The sequence below is a fragment of the Callithrix jacchus genome, chromosome 11, assembly GCF_049354715.1.
Source record: "Callithrix jacchus isolate 240 chromosome 11, calJac240_pri, whole genome shotgun sequence".
Lineage (NCBI taxonomy): Eukaryota > Metazoa > Chordata > Mammalia > Primates > Cebidae > Callithrix > Callithrix jacchus.
The window spans coordinates 98918705-98933098 of NC_133512.1; the positions used below are offsets into that span (position 1 = coordinate 98918705).

At 43.3% G+C, this 14394-nt stretch overlaps 1 protein-coding gene across 7 annotated transcripts in view; it reads right to left on the minus strand.

The window, feature by feature from the left end:
* Positions 1-476: 476 nt before the first annotated feature.
* Positions 477-14394, minus strand: part of CUL1 (cullin 1) — a 106124-nt gene continuing 92206 nt past the window's right edge. For 4 of the 7 annotated variants that reach the window (XM_035254495.3, XM_035254493.3, XM_035254492.3 and 1 more), the window contains exons 12-22: positions 13970-14018; positions 13256-13387; positions 12039-12156; positions 10907-10983; positions 10284-10415; positions 7672-7764; positions 3736-3783; positions 3573-3655; positions 2845-2950; positions 2185-2298; positions 477-1074 (exon numbers count right to left, since the gene is read on the minus strand). In XM_035254495.3, coding sequence (XP_035110386.1) covers positions 994-1074; positions 2185-2298; positions 2845-2950; positions 3573-3655; positions 3736-3783; positions 7672-7764; positions 10284-10415; positions 10907-10983; positions 12039-12156; positions 13256-13387; positions 13970-14018 — 1033 coding nt within the window. In that variant the 3' untranslated portion in view covers positions 477-993. Of the gene's footprint in view, positions 1075-1939; positions 2299-2844; positions 2951-3572; positions 3656-3735; positions 3784-7671; positions 7765-10283; positions 10416-10906; positions 10984-12038; positions 12157-13255; positions 13388-13969; positions 14019-14394 lie in introns of all 7 variants that reach the window. The other 3 variants (XR_013524174.1, XR_013524173.1, XR_013524175.1) reach the window with 1 other exon arrangement.

Below are 14394 nucleotides of genomic sequence, written 5' to 3' on the forward strand. Positions count from 1 at the left end.
CCAGGGAGCTTCACCAGTCAAAGCTGACGTTTCAGTCTGTCAGCTCCTCACAACCACCTGCTAGGACTGGAATGGAAGCGTGAACCAGCAGGCTGATACCATCCTGTATCCATACTGCTCCACGCCAACCCAAACTCGGGCACTAGAGGCTGACGGTGATCAGGGATCCTGGAGCCCAGACACTCACCTTCAGTCCTACCTCCTCTACCCCCTAGAAGGCAGCTTCTCTCACCTTGCCTGTTTCCCCACCTGCAAACAGGAGGATACTATTTCCTGCCTAGTTTGTCGAGTCAATGTATGGTCACTGACTCACTGAACACAGTGACACACTGCATTCAAGTCACCACAGGAAGTCACAAAAATAAGCATGATTTTTAAAAAAGATTACACAGGGCCTTAATTTTGAAGATCTTAAAAATTTTCCATGCAAAGAATACAGCCTTTTAAACTATAGGAAGACACTGGGAATATAAATGTGCACAATCGTTATATCTTTTATTTACATATAGAAATTAGTAAAACTTAAAACAAAACCAAATGCGACTTGTACAGAAATCCTTTAATTTTCTTTCTTTTCACACATTAAAAAATGAAACACACTATACAAATGGTTTTCCATAGCAGATTACACGTGGGTCCGTTCAGACTTGCTCTCAAAGTGCTGCCAACGTGACAGGTGCTGCCAAGGTGACAGCGGTGACCCGGGGAGCCCCTGTACTGACTGAGACGCGGTAGCATGCAGCCCTCGGCAGGAGGGTCAGTCCCCGCTCTTCTTAAATTAGGGTAAATGGCATTGGTGTCCGTATTTACAGACTTGAAATGTATCAATCCTGAGCAGTTCCGATGTAAATCCGAGACCAGCTGATGGAGTCTTGGTCTCGGTTTTAAAAAGGGAGGTCCATGGCGGCAGGCTGGCTGCTATGAGCTTGAGTTGTTTCCATTCTTTCCAACATGAACTATTTGCTGAGGGTCACCCAGACCTCTCCAGAAGGGTTAAGCCAAGTAACTGTAGGTGTCCTTTTCACCATCAACTCGCTCCAAATATTCCTTCTCAATTAGAATGTCAATGCATTTCTGGGTGTTATTTTTAAAAAGGAAGAGGTAATGAAAGAAAAGAAAAACACAAATTATCATCAGAACAGAGAGAGGCCGATGGGATCTCCCCACACTCAGAGCTCAGTGGGGAGCAGTCCCCCCCACCCCAGATCTGTTAGCATTGAGTTTACATCCTGGGCAGCTAAGCCTTTGTGCATGGAGTTCCTTCAATTTCCATTTCCTTAACACTTGCTGAGAGTGACTTACATCCCTCCAGCACCCACCCCAGGAACTGGAGTCAGGGGCTATGTGAGCCATGGGGGCCACAGTCTCCCTTTCTACCCAAGTCTGCTCTGCCTCTGGGCACGACTCCGTCTCACAAGAGGCCATGAACAGGGAACAGGAGACTGCAGAGAACCCCCTGAACAGCATGAACAAACTGGCACCTGTGCGAATGTAATCCAGGAGTGACACTGGGCTGTCTGTTGTGGAGTCACTGCCAGTGCCACCCCTGAAGCTCTCCACTGGCTGTGACTTACCCAAGTGGTTTCAGAAAGGAAAGTCCTGCTTAGTTACCATTTTAAACAAGCCCCACCAGAAATAAGCCAAATGTCAATCATCAGTGGGCTACACAAAGGGAGGCATGTTCCCACAACAGAGCACCATAGGAGAAGTAACACCGAACTGGGGCTTCACGATACCGCAACACGGGAATCTCCCGAGATAATGTGAGGAAATTCCTACCGGGCACGGGAGTGTGCGCTCTAGAATCTATTTACGTATCAGGAAAAGCAGGCAAAACTGCTTGGCGGTGTCAGAAGACAGACAGCGATTTTCTACGGGACCACAGGTACTGGCTGGGGCGGGCGGGCTTCCGGGATGCTGGTCATGTTTTAATTCTTACCTGGGTGCCGATTGCACAGTGCACTGACTTTGTCAAAGTCATCAAGCTGGTGCTTTATCATCTGTGCACTTCTTTGTATGTGTGTTTCAACAGAGTTAAACTGAAGCCAATTTTCTTTTGTAGAAATCCTCTACATACAAAGGAGCCAGCTCCCTTCTTCATGCTACAGCAACCAATCCACTTTTTGCTACATCTTTTATCTTCTAAATTAAGGAAGGCATGTGACTGCTACATAAGTCCTGTACCTTGATCACAGGGACCCGAGGTTTGAACCTGGAGGACAGCTGAGTGAGGACCTCGCCAAGTAACTGCTGGTGTTTGAGAACCTTCCTCATCTTCATGATTCTCACGATGGCCGCCTATGCAACCAGACAAGGAAGAAGAGGTGGTTAGAGCTGTAACTACTTAGCACTGTTAAGGACAGCCACGCAGAGGCTGCCAACGTCTGTCTCTCTGCACAGGACCACAATTTCCTCACAGGTGACAAGCGCCCTGCAGGTGAGAGGAGCGGGAACCAATTCTACCTGCCCAGGTTTCAACCCGAATGTGGCAAACACTAAAACGTCTCTCTCTGTCTTTTGAGCTATTTTAACTCACATAATTTAACTCAACCATAAAGGATTTAAAAAAGGAGAAAAAATGAAATCTTCCAGGCCATAGAAGCTGCCCACCCTCCCCACTGAACGACTCTCCTTCCCCCTCATTTCAGTTTAACCTGCCACAATGTTTGCTGTCCAACATTTACAGCAAGAGGACTGCCCTCGTTTGCCTGGTGACATGAAGTACTAATTCAGATAACAAGGCCCTGGCTCTCCACCTTGCCACCTTCTGTCACCACAGACGCATTCATGCGGCAACCACTCCAATCGCCCCCATGCGTGGCACAGGTACGCAGGTGAAGTCACCTGAATCAGAAGTTTGCGGTCTTCCTCGATATTTTTGTGTGTGGTTTCTTGTTCCTGCTTCTGTTCGGTTTTCATTGGTACATTGATGTTAACCCTTAATTTCTTACTATCAAGAAAATTGAGGAAACCAATCACTATTATGTTAAAAGGCAGGCAATGAAGGCTGTTTTCTATTTCTCAGCCTTCAAGAAGTGTTCTGCTTCCCTAGACAGAGGGTAGAGTGTTGATTTCCACTAACTGTGAAAATCTCCTCTACCCAGCACTGGGCAGAGTCCCATCATAGGGCAGTTTCCTACTTTGCCATTAACAGCGACATCCATGTTACAGAAAATCCAGGTCCTCAATAATTTGCTCTCCCAAATTTTGTCAAGTGAAATAAAATCAAGCCACTTGGACATCAAGGTCCAAACTTTCTTGGTGCGTCCTTTAAGGAACTACTTGCCAAACAAAGAAAAGGCCCGGAAGTCCAGAGCTGGAGAAACATCGAGGCTGAACAGAAGCGAAGGCCCATCTCACACTCCCGAGAAGTGTTCTCAACACCTCAGCCCTCCTTCAGCCTCACAGCTTTAGGACCCCAGGAATCCAAGGGCATCAGCCTGAGGGCACCCACACAGCTTCATACTGAGTCTCTGACCTCCCCCGGTTCGTAACAACACTGAGAGATGTACTCGGGCTCCCAGGGGATATGTCTATGGTCTAGGTTCATCTATTTATTAGATTTTTCTTACTTTTTATAACCAAGGTATAATTTTATTAAGGTATCTGGCTTCAATTCCACCTCATCAACATTTGCATTTTCATCTTCCAAGACCTATAAGAAAACAACTGTTACTATATAATCTGAGGAAAAGGCCTTCCTCTAGTGTAGGATAAAAAAGTGCACAAACCTACCAATAACTTCGACTTTAATAAAATCTGTAGGACTTGCGCCAAAATGTCCTGCAGTTAACGAGAAAAAGAGGAAATTAAAGGGAAAATGCATTTTTCTTTGCAATAACCACCACAGGCAACCTCACAGTCCATTTTTCCATTAAAAAATAAAATCACCCCAAAAGAAGAATATGCTGAAAAGTTGGTACTTCTTAGAGGTTCGCTAAATTTACTGCTTCCTTCCACCCTGACGTCTAGAAGTGAAATCAACTCTGGCCTTGACCACCCAATAACAAAAATGAACAATTCTGTTACACTTAAATCAGGTTGAGTAACCCTTGTTTGAAATATTTGGATTTCAGAATACTGCACTGTATTTACTGATTCAGCAGCCTGGATTAGAAAGTCCAAAATTTGAACTGCTCAGATAAGCTTTTTTTTTTTTTTTGCAACAATGTTGGTAATCAAAAATTTTCAGATTCTGGAGCATTCTGGAATTTGGGTTTTTGGATTTGGGACTTTGAACCTGTACTGGAAACCATGCACAACTTATTTCTTCAATGAAATCTTCAGGAACCTATTCACTTCTTAAGTTCATGACAGCTCATCTTGGACACTGATAATCATAAAAGAAGAATGACTATGAAAGTCATCCAAAATGACTTTCCTAACTCATGGTCCGTAAGACCAGTATTAGCCGGACACCAAAACCAAACGAACACCATGAGAAAACAACAGATCATTATCCCTTATGAATATAAACACAAAACTCGAGAAAATACCACACGCTAAACCCAACAACCGTGGTATATATACCACGACCAAGTGGGATTCACCCAAAGAACACAGTTCAACATCAGTGCAATACCCCATATTACCAGACAAGAGGCACAGGTATCTCGAGAGAGCAGAAAAGAAATTTTGATGCAACACTTTATCTTGATTAAAACGGCAATAAACTAAGAATAAAGGAACCTCTTTAGACTCATGAAAGACATCTAGGAAAAACAGCTAACACCATCACTGTTTAGCACTGCAGTAAGACAGTGAAGGACTGGAAGCTTTCCCACTAAGCAGCAACGAGACGAGGATGACTGCCCTTACCACATCCATTCAACAGTGCACCACAAATTTTAGCCAGAAGGATCAGGCAGAAACAAAAACAAACAAAAGAGGAATCAAAGGCAGCCAAACAGAAAAGGAAGAAGTAAAACTGCATTTGTAGATGATGACTGTGTATCAAAAAACTCTAAAGAATCCCCCCAAAACTATTTGAGCTAATAAATTAGAGCTAATAAAGCTTTAGCAATGTTATAGGGTACACAATCAAAATACAATAATCAGTTTTATTTCTACACATTAGCAATGAGCAATCAGAAAGGGGAAAGAGGCTGGCACAGTGGCTCATGCCTGTGTAATCCCACCAATTTGGGAGGCCAAGGTCAGAGTATCACTTGAGCCCAGGAGTTCAAGACCAATCTGGGCAACACAGTGAGATCCATCTCTAAAAAAACCACAAAAATTAGCTGGGCATGGTGGCAAGCACCTGTAGTCCCAGCCACTCAGGAGGCTGAGGAGAGAGGATCGTTTGATACCACAGTGAGCTATGACTGCACCATTGCACTCCAGCCTGAGCAAATGTGAGAAGAGACCACATCTCAAAAAACAGAAAAAAAAAAAAAAAAAAAAGTGAAATTAAGAAAACAATTCTGCCAGGCACGGTGGCTCATGCCTATAATCCCAGCACTTTGGGAGGCCGAGGCAGGCGGGTCACTTGAGGTCTGGAGTTCAAGACCAGCCTGGCCAACATGGTGAAAACCTGACTCTACTAAAAATATAAAAAAAAAATAGCCAGGCATGGTGGCACACTACTCAGGAGGTTGAGGTGGGAGAATTGCTGGAACTCGGCAGGCACCACTGCACTCCAGCCTGGGAGACAGAGCAAGATTCTGTCTCAATTAAAAAACAAAAAAACAATTTCATTTACAATAACATAAAAATATCATAAACTAGGAATAAATTTAAACTAGTACAAGATGCATACACTAAAAACCATGAGAAACAGTTAAAACAAAAGACAACCTAAATAAATGAAAAGACATCCCATGTTCATGGAGTGGGAGACTTAAAATACTATTGAGATGGCAATACTCCCCCAAAGCAATCTATAGATGCAGTGCAATCCTTATCAAAATCTCAACTGTACTTTTTGCAGAAATGGACAAGCTGATCTTAAAATTCGTAAGGTAACCTAAGGGACCCATAATAGACAATATAATCTTGGGGGGGGGAAAAAACCAAAGCTAGGGGTCTCAATTTCAAGATTTACTGCAAAACAATAGTAAATAGTGTGATACTGGCATAGTACAGTTATATAGATCACTGGAAAAGGACTGAGAATCCAGAAATAAACCCATATACTTATGACCAATTGACTTTTGACAAGTTTGCCAGCACCAAACAAAAGGGAAAGAAGAGTTCTTGGCCTCAGACTAGGCAATGATTCTTTAGAAATGACCCAAAATCCCAAACAACAAAAAGAAAACTTAGATAAAACAGGCTTCATCAAAATTAAAAACGTGTGTCTATAAGACAATCCATAGAATGGAAGAAAGTAATTATAAATTACATATTTGATAAGGATCTAGTATGTAGAATAAAAAAAGAATTCTTACAATAACAAAAAAACAAATAACCCAATTGAAAAATGGGCAAAGAATTTGATCAAACATTTCTCCAAAGAAGATATATAAATGACCAATAAACACAAAAAAGACTCTAAACACCATTAGCTCTTAAGAGAAACTCAAGTCAAAAACCACAAGATACTACTTCATATCCACTGGGATGGCTATAATTTTTTTAAAAAAGGAAAATAACAAATGTTGGTGAGGACATGGAGAAACTGAAAGCTGTTCATATGCTGTTGGTGAGAATATGAATGGAAACAGCCAATATGGAAGTCTGGCAGTTTCTCCAAAAATTCAGTTATTACATGACTCAGCAATTCTATATCCAAGAAAACTGAAAACATGTATTCATAACCATACTGTTCATAATAACCAAAAGGTGGAAACAACTCCATTGTACATCAACTGATGAACAAATAAAATGTGGTCCATCTACACACTGAGTTTGGCCACAAAAAGAAACAAAGTGCTAACACATGCTGTAACATGGGCAAACCTTGAAAACAGTACACACCAAATGGAAAAAAGTAGGGCCAGAAAGTCACATGTTACATGACTTGTTTTATATGAAATTTCTGGAGTAGGCAAGTTGATAGTAAATTAATGGTTGCTGGGGCTGGGGGTTAACGGGTAGTTACTGCTAATGGGTGCGGGTTTCTTTCTGGGGTGATAAAACATTCTGGAATTGGATAATGGTGGTAGTCGCATAAGCTAGTGAATATCCTAAAAACCACTTTGTACACTTTTAAAACAGCGACTTTTATGTTATGTGAAATTGTGTTATCTGAAATATACCTCAATAAAAAATATGAGTAGCAGGAAAAATAACACTAAAGTTAAGCTTAGTTAAAGAGCCTAGCTGGAGAAACAGTTAAGAACTGGTTAAATGAATGAGAGAAAAGCATATGGGTGTGTGTTACACTGAGTTTTACTTTTAGGAGACAGGGTCTCTCTCTGTCACCCAGGCTGGAGTACAGTGGCATGCTCATAGCTCATGGCAGCCTTGACCTCCCAGGCTCAAGTGATCCTCCCGCCTCAGCCTCCTGAGAAGCTGGGACTACAGGCATGTGCCACCATGCCTGGCTCAACGCTGAGTTCTAAAATTAAGCTTTTTGTAATGCGTATTAAAATCCCGGAATAAGAGCATATTTATATTCATGAGGTAAAACATCTATTTCAAATTAGCGATGCCCTTATCGTTCCTAACAATATCCATGAGAACGAGGAAATGGCAACTTGATGCGACGAAGAGGCTGCAGTAAGATACCATTTTAATCTGCGTGCTGTCCGTCAGCTGCTGCACGGTGTAGGCATCCTCCGTGTTGTACTGAAGCAGGATGGCCATCTGGAATGTGGATGCCTTCGAGGCCCCCCATGTAAAAGGAAAAGGAGGAACGTTTAAATACATGGAAACACCTCCAAAAATATACAGCCTAAGTTTGAAGAACTTATTTATGAAACAAATTCTTTAAACAAGTACAAAAAAAAAGCAGATCTATTTAAAAGGGAATATGAGATGTGGCGATGCCACTGCAATGCAACATTTCCCAAAGTGAAGTCATTTTCCATGTTTTCAAACATTAAAATAATTTGAATTTTTAAAAAATGTATTGTCTATGTGGATACATACTGCAGATATGTCCTCACTCATTTACAGAAAAGATCACATATTCACACACCTGCTATATATGGACATGTGTTTTTGTTTTTTTGTTTTCTTTTTTGAGACGGAGTTTCACTCTTGTTACCCAGGCTGGAGTGCAATGGCGCGATCTCGGCTCACTGCAACCTCCGCCTCCTGGGTTCAGGCAATTCTCCTGCCTCAGCCTCCCGAGTAGCTGGGATTACAGGCACGTGCCACCATGCCCAGCTAATTTTTTGTATTCTTAGTAGAGATGGGGTTTCACCATGTTGACCATGATGGTCTCGATCTCTTGACCTTGTGATCCACCCGCCTCGGCCTCCCAAAGTGCTGGGATTACAGGTGTGAGCCACCACGCCTGGCTATATGGACATGTTAAGCATCAATCTCCAAATCTGTTTTTGGCACACGGGCTAAGGAAAATTGTTTTATGGCACATTATTGATGTAACAACACAAATATCAAACTATATTTGGTTTATTAATCCTAAGTACTTTACTGTTAAAGTATGAAATGATAAGTGCATTAAAGTATCTTTTTTTAATTTTTCTTGGTTCACTGCAGCCTCTGCTTCCCAAGTTCAAGTGATTCTCTTGCCTCAGCCTCCCAAGTAGCTGGGATTATAGATGCCTGCCACCATGCCCAGCTAAGTTTTGTATTTTTAGTAGAGATGGGGTTTCACCGTGTTGGTCAAGCTGGTCTTGAACCCTTGACCTTGTGATCTGCCTGCCTCAGCCTCCCAAAGTGCTGGGATTACAGGCATGAGCTATGGCGCCTGGCCCTACATTATCTTCTAAAAGACAGGTAGCACGTATTGGTTCCTGATTGCTGAGTGTGTGCCTGCGAATAAACACCCCTGAGGACTCCTTCCTGTCTTCTCCCTCTTTTCTTGCATAATCGACAGCAACAAGTCGTGACCCATGACCGTCAATCATTGCTTGCCTAGGCAAGACCTTGGGCAGTGAAGAGAACAAACAAAAAACATCACATGCCTGTTTCGGGGAGGCCCACAGACAGTGGTGCTTCCAGGGCCGTGAACAGAGATACAAGGCAACGAGTGTGTTGCTAATGTTTTCTAGTGGGCTAGCTCTTGGCTGCCTTAACATGGCAGACACACCCTAGGCTAAAGCCTCCGCCATGTCAAAAACCAGGCACTGAAATTCCAGGTACTACAGTAGATCACACAGATTCTTCTTTGTATATTTGGGATATATAAAACAAAATTTCAATTGTATAGTTAAGAAACATTCAAGTTGATAAAGACCTCTGGAGCCAGCATAACAATACTATGCATTTTAACAATTTTAAATCAGAGTAGAGTTACCAAAAGTTTAAATTAATGAGCAGCTTGAGTCTGTAGAACCCACTGTGAAGTTTCTTAATATTTAAACATAGACCTGCGATTGTTCTTAGAAGTTGACCGGTGAAACCAGAGATTAAAATATGCCATTACTTGCAAAGCCCACTCTGCACAAAAGTGGAAGCACAAAGAACCTGGACTTTTTTTTTTTTCTTTTTACTTTAAAAAATATCTAGAGATAGCGTCTTGCTATGCTGCCCAGGCTCATCTCAAATGCCTAGCCTCAAGCAATCCTCTGGCCTCAGCCTCCCAAAGTGTTAGGATTACAAGTATGAGCCACCACACCAGCCAAGCCTAGGCTTTAAGAGAAAAGACCTTAACTGAAATTCTGGCTCAGAAACATACAAGCTAGGATTCAGAGAAGTTCACTGAAATTAACCCAAGCCTCAGTCTTCTCATCTACAAAATGGACATATCCTTGGTTTCATAGTTTTCAATTAGTTTGTACTCAATATTGCTGTAAGCACTGAGTGTTATTAATGTGAGACTGCTCTGTCAAAGCTGTTATAGTGCAATGCACGCGACTCCAGCTTTTTAAGCCACTACCCAACACCTGATGTGTCAGGAAGGAGCCGTGCCAAACACTTCCTAAATACATCATTTAATTGTCATGTCAACTCCCAAGTATAAGCATTAACACCCCCATTAGTGGAGGAGAAAACTGAGGCTCACAATCATTAAATAACTTGCTCCCCAGGCAGAAAGAACTGGAATTTGGCTCATCTGACTCTTACAACTCCATGCTTGAAACTCGCCACTATTCCTCCAGAAGCTGCACTCTAGATTCTGCTGCTGGGTTGGCTGATAATGATTTCTATAATCTGCCTTATGATCACTTAGAATGGAAAACAATTTTGAGATATAAAGGTGATCTTACCTGCAAAGTGTATCTGTTTTTGAAGCAGTTAGTTACCAGTTCTCCTTTAGACAACTGATATAACCATGTCAGTTTTCGGCCACTGTGGCGGCTGGCGTAGAAAGCTGTGAATCGCTGGTAACTGCGTTCCAGCTAGAGGAAAGGACAGCGTTATATGGAATACAGCCCTCACGACGTCCTACAGGCAGCCTTTCTAAGTGAAATGCACTGTTCCAAGCTTACAGTGCAAAGTCAACGCTTACATGAAAGTAAAATACAAACCCAGGTGGTGTCTGCCTCTCTTGTAAAGCACTTTAAGCACTGGAAGGTACAATCTTAAAAAAGGTTTGTGCTTCAAGACCAGCAGGTTCATCAAGGTGTTCATTACAGAACGAATTACGTTCTACTTTACAAGATAAAGACAGGTCTGTAGGGTTGGAACAGACAGCCCACCTTTAGACACCCAGACCTGCCCCACCACACAGGGCTCTTCCCTGAGTGCTGCCCCTGCGGTTCACTGTGACACAACCAGCGGGCAGGAAGGACAGCTGCAGGCCTGTCCCCTTCCACAGCGAGACAGCGAAGGCCGCCCTGCCCCACCCTCCACTGAGCACTAATGGGACGGCAGACAAACCCGTCCTTACCTCTGATGGCAAGGCGAATGTACAAGACTGCTGGAAGGGCCAGGACCCGGAGCTCAGGACTTGAATGCTGAAATCCACTGGGGAGTGGAAGAGAGGGGAGAGTGAACATTCTGGAATCCATTAATTGGTTTATAAATTGAAAAAAATCAATCATTTCAAATGTGTTGCTCTTTATTAAAAAGCACATTAAATAAAAATCCTCCTTGAATATAAAATTAAGAATTGAATATTTTATTCAATTAAAATTAGCAAAAGGTGCAAAAGCCAGATATTCTTTTATTCCAAAGAGTGACAGTCTTCATTTTGCTTCCATCTTGGAATTCTGCTGTCACATGCCTGCCCTGCTTCCCCTCCTTTGCTTTTCTGTCCTGAATCACTCAGTCCACTCGAGCCATGCCTGTGCCTGCCAGGCCCAGCATCATCACAGCCCCAAGCTCACAGAAACTCACAAGCAGAAGACCGCGAACTTCATTACAGTGCGTATATCACTTATTACTGTGAAAAGACAGACGTGATCTATAAATTATAACAGTAATTTCATCTTTGCAGATAGTTAAAAAGCCAACTGACAGAACTGTCCAGTTTAACAATGGAATTGTATTTCTGGTTTGGAAAAAATAAAGTTCTCCATTTTTCATTTAAAAAGACAAAGATTATCAAAAGATGATGTAAGCAGAAATCTGCTATCCTACTGCTATCGCAAGACCTTAAAAACCAGCCCAGCTGCCACTCCTGGAGAAATGAACCCCGACACCCTGCCTCTACTGATCCCTAATCCCAATCTGAAGCCACAAGTCTTCAGCTTGACTGTTACCTACGCAGGCCAAGTGAGTGCTAGAATAGATCCAAGCTAAGGTTTTCAACAGGAAACCCAGCTTGTGGGTCCTCCCCTAGATCCCAACAGGTGGTGGCCTTGCCGCAGGAGAGCTGACAGTGCTTCAGGAATCGCCATCTCCTACTGTCACACAGGAGTTGGGGGAGGTGGGAAGCGCCTTTGGGAGGAATCTCCTGTTTCTCAGTTCTTGAATTTCTGACAAAGCCCCTCCCGTCTTTACTTAATACTTTGTCATTTCTTCGTTTGCTACAAAGAACTCTGCCTGTGAGAGCAAGGCACAGACACGCAGGTACTCACAGTCCAGGGGTTCGGAATTTGTCAGGTGCTTTTTGAATTGCTCGTTCAGATCTTTGCTCACGCCAATGTCTTGGAACATCCGCTGAAGTTTAGAGGTATACTCGAAACCACAAGCTTGCTGAAAAGAACCCAGGTAACTGTCTTAATTTGTACAAAAATACAAATGTACACAAGGGAATCTTAGAGAAATCACAGTACACCACATATACTTAACTATACGGAACTACTAGCAAAGCTAGCCACATTTTGTTCTATGTTACAGTATAAATATGCATGGATTAAAATTAACACACTCTCAAAAAACCCCACAGATCTATGTTGTACAGTGAAGTTCATACACACGCGATTTCTGGGCATGTAAGACCAAGGTATTCTGACACTATGGTAGAATACAACGATGAAATAATTTGTCACTATCTCTTACCAGAAACTGAACTGTGTCCCCCCAAAATCCCTATGTTGAAGCCCAAACCTCCAATGCGATGCTATTTGGAGGTGATGAGGTCTTGAGGGTGGGCCCTCACGATGGGATGGGTGTGGCTGTAAGAGATGCACAAGAGCTCTGCACTCTCTACACGTGAAGGCACAGCAAGAAGGTGGGTGGCTGCCTGCAAAGCAGGAAGAGGGCCTGCCCCAGGAGCCAAATCAGCTGGCACCTTGGTCTTGGACTTGCAGCTTCCAGAACTGTGAGAAACTATTTCTGTTGTTTAAGCCACCTGGTCTATGGTATTCTGTGATGGCAGCCCAAGCTGACAAAGATACCCACATAATTTCTGGTTAAAGTAAAATATGCTCCAAGTCAAATAAGAGCACTTGACAGCACCAACACACAGGGGCGAGCTTTAAGAACTGTGCGATAGCAAAGTAACCGAGCCCAGAGCAAACGAAACCTCCGCTCAGCTCTGGGCCAGCACAACGTGTATGTGGTCTAAGGCCAAAGGTGCGGGAGGCAGGAGAGGCTGCACAGATGGTGAACAGAGCCCAGCCAGGCCTGGGTAGCGTGGAAGCCCCATAGCAGGGTGGGGAAGGAGTCAGGAAGGCACTGGGGCCCAAGAGAGTAGAGCGAGAGGTGTGGGAGGTTTTCAGAAGAGCAGTGGCAGAGCTTCTTGTACAAACTCCTGCACAAACTCCTCTGCCTGCCTCATAACCTGTAGAGACTAAGAACTGTTTTAATACTGACTCAGAAGCTGCGATTTTTCAGGAAAAGATGAACTCACCTTTAACTTGGAGATCATGCTGGCTTCGGCATCGTCACTTGCACTGTTCTGATGGACGAGCCTCTTGGCCAGCATCTTCGCATAGAACTTCTGAAACACGTCTTTGTCCTCTATGTACTTGAAGACAACCATCTGGCAAAGTCACCGAGACAACACACTTAAGCAGCACACTCACAAGCCGACAGTGCAGAGCTGACTGTCACCGGCCACTCACAAGCCGACAGTGCAGAGACGACTGTCACCGGCCACTCACAAGCCGACAGTGCAGAGCTGACTGTCACCGGCCACTCACAAGCCGACAGTGCAGAGCTGACTGTCACCGGCCACTCACAAGCCGACAGTGCAGAGCTGACTGTCACCGGCCACTCACAAGCCGACAGTACAGAGCTGACTGTCACCGGCCACAAGCCAGGAGCCAAGATGTGCCCCTGGCTTTAGGCAGGTCTGTACGGCAACGTTTATGATGGCAAAAACTCTGCCCAGAGTCTTCAAAGTTTTGTGAATCTCTGAATTCACAGTGAGCTGGACTGACTATTAATGACGAAAGTACAAATGCTAAAAGTAGTAACTCAATTCAGGGAGTGAAACCATAGATTCAGAATAAAATCAATGACTATCACGTTTCACATTTCAGAGGCCCTCTATAAATAACATCACAAACAACTTGTGAAAAATACAGCCATTAAGAACAGGAACGATTATGAAGCACCTTACCACTTGATTGAGTGTGTCTTCTAGTTCTGCCTCCTCTGGGTTCTTGGAACTGGAAATTTTAAAAAGGTACGGTGTTTTAAAACGTCAGGACATTTAAACAAGCACCCCTTAGTCAGACTGCAAGTTCAAGCATTCAAAAGATCAGTTCTCATCAGATTAGTAAGGAGGAAGAGGGAAGGCTGACTTTCCTTACCTATAGCAAACTGGCAATCTCATACTATAACCTCATGACTGAAGAACAGGTTATGAAATAATCATTTAGAATATCCAAGATGGAAACCAACAGGAGATATTTATAAAACATTTCCAAAAACATTCTGAAGGAAGTTTTCCTTTAAGATCATCCACTTAAAGAAAATTTGGTCAGGCACGGTGGCTCACACCTATAATCCCAGCACTTTGGGAGGCCGAGGTGGGTGGATCAC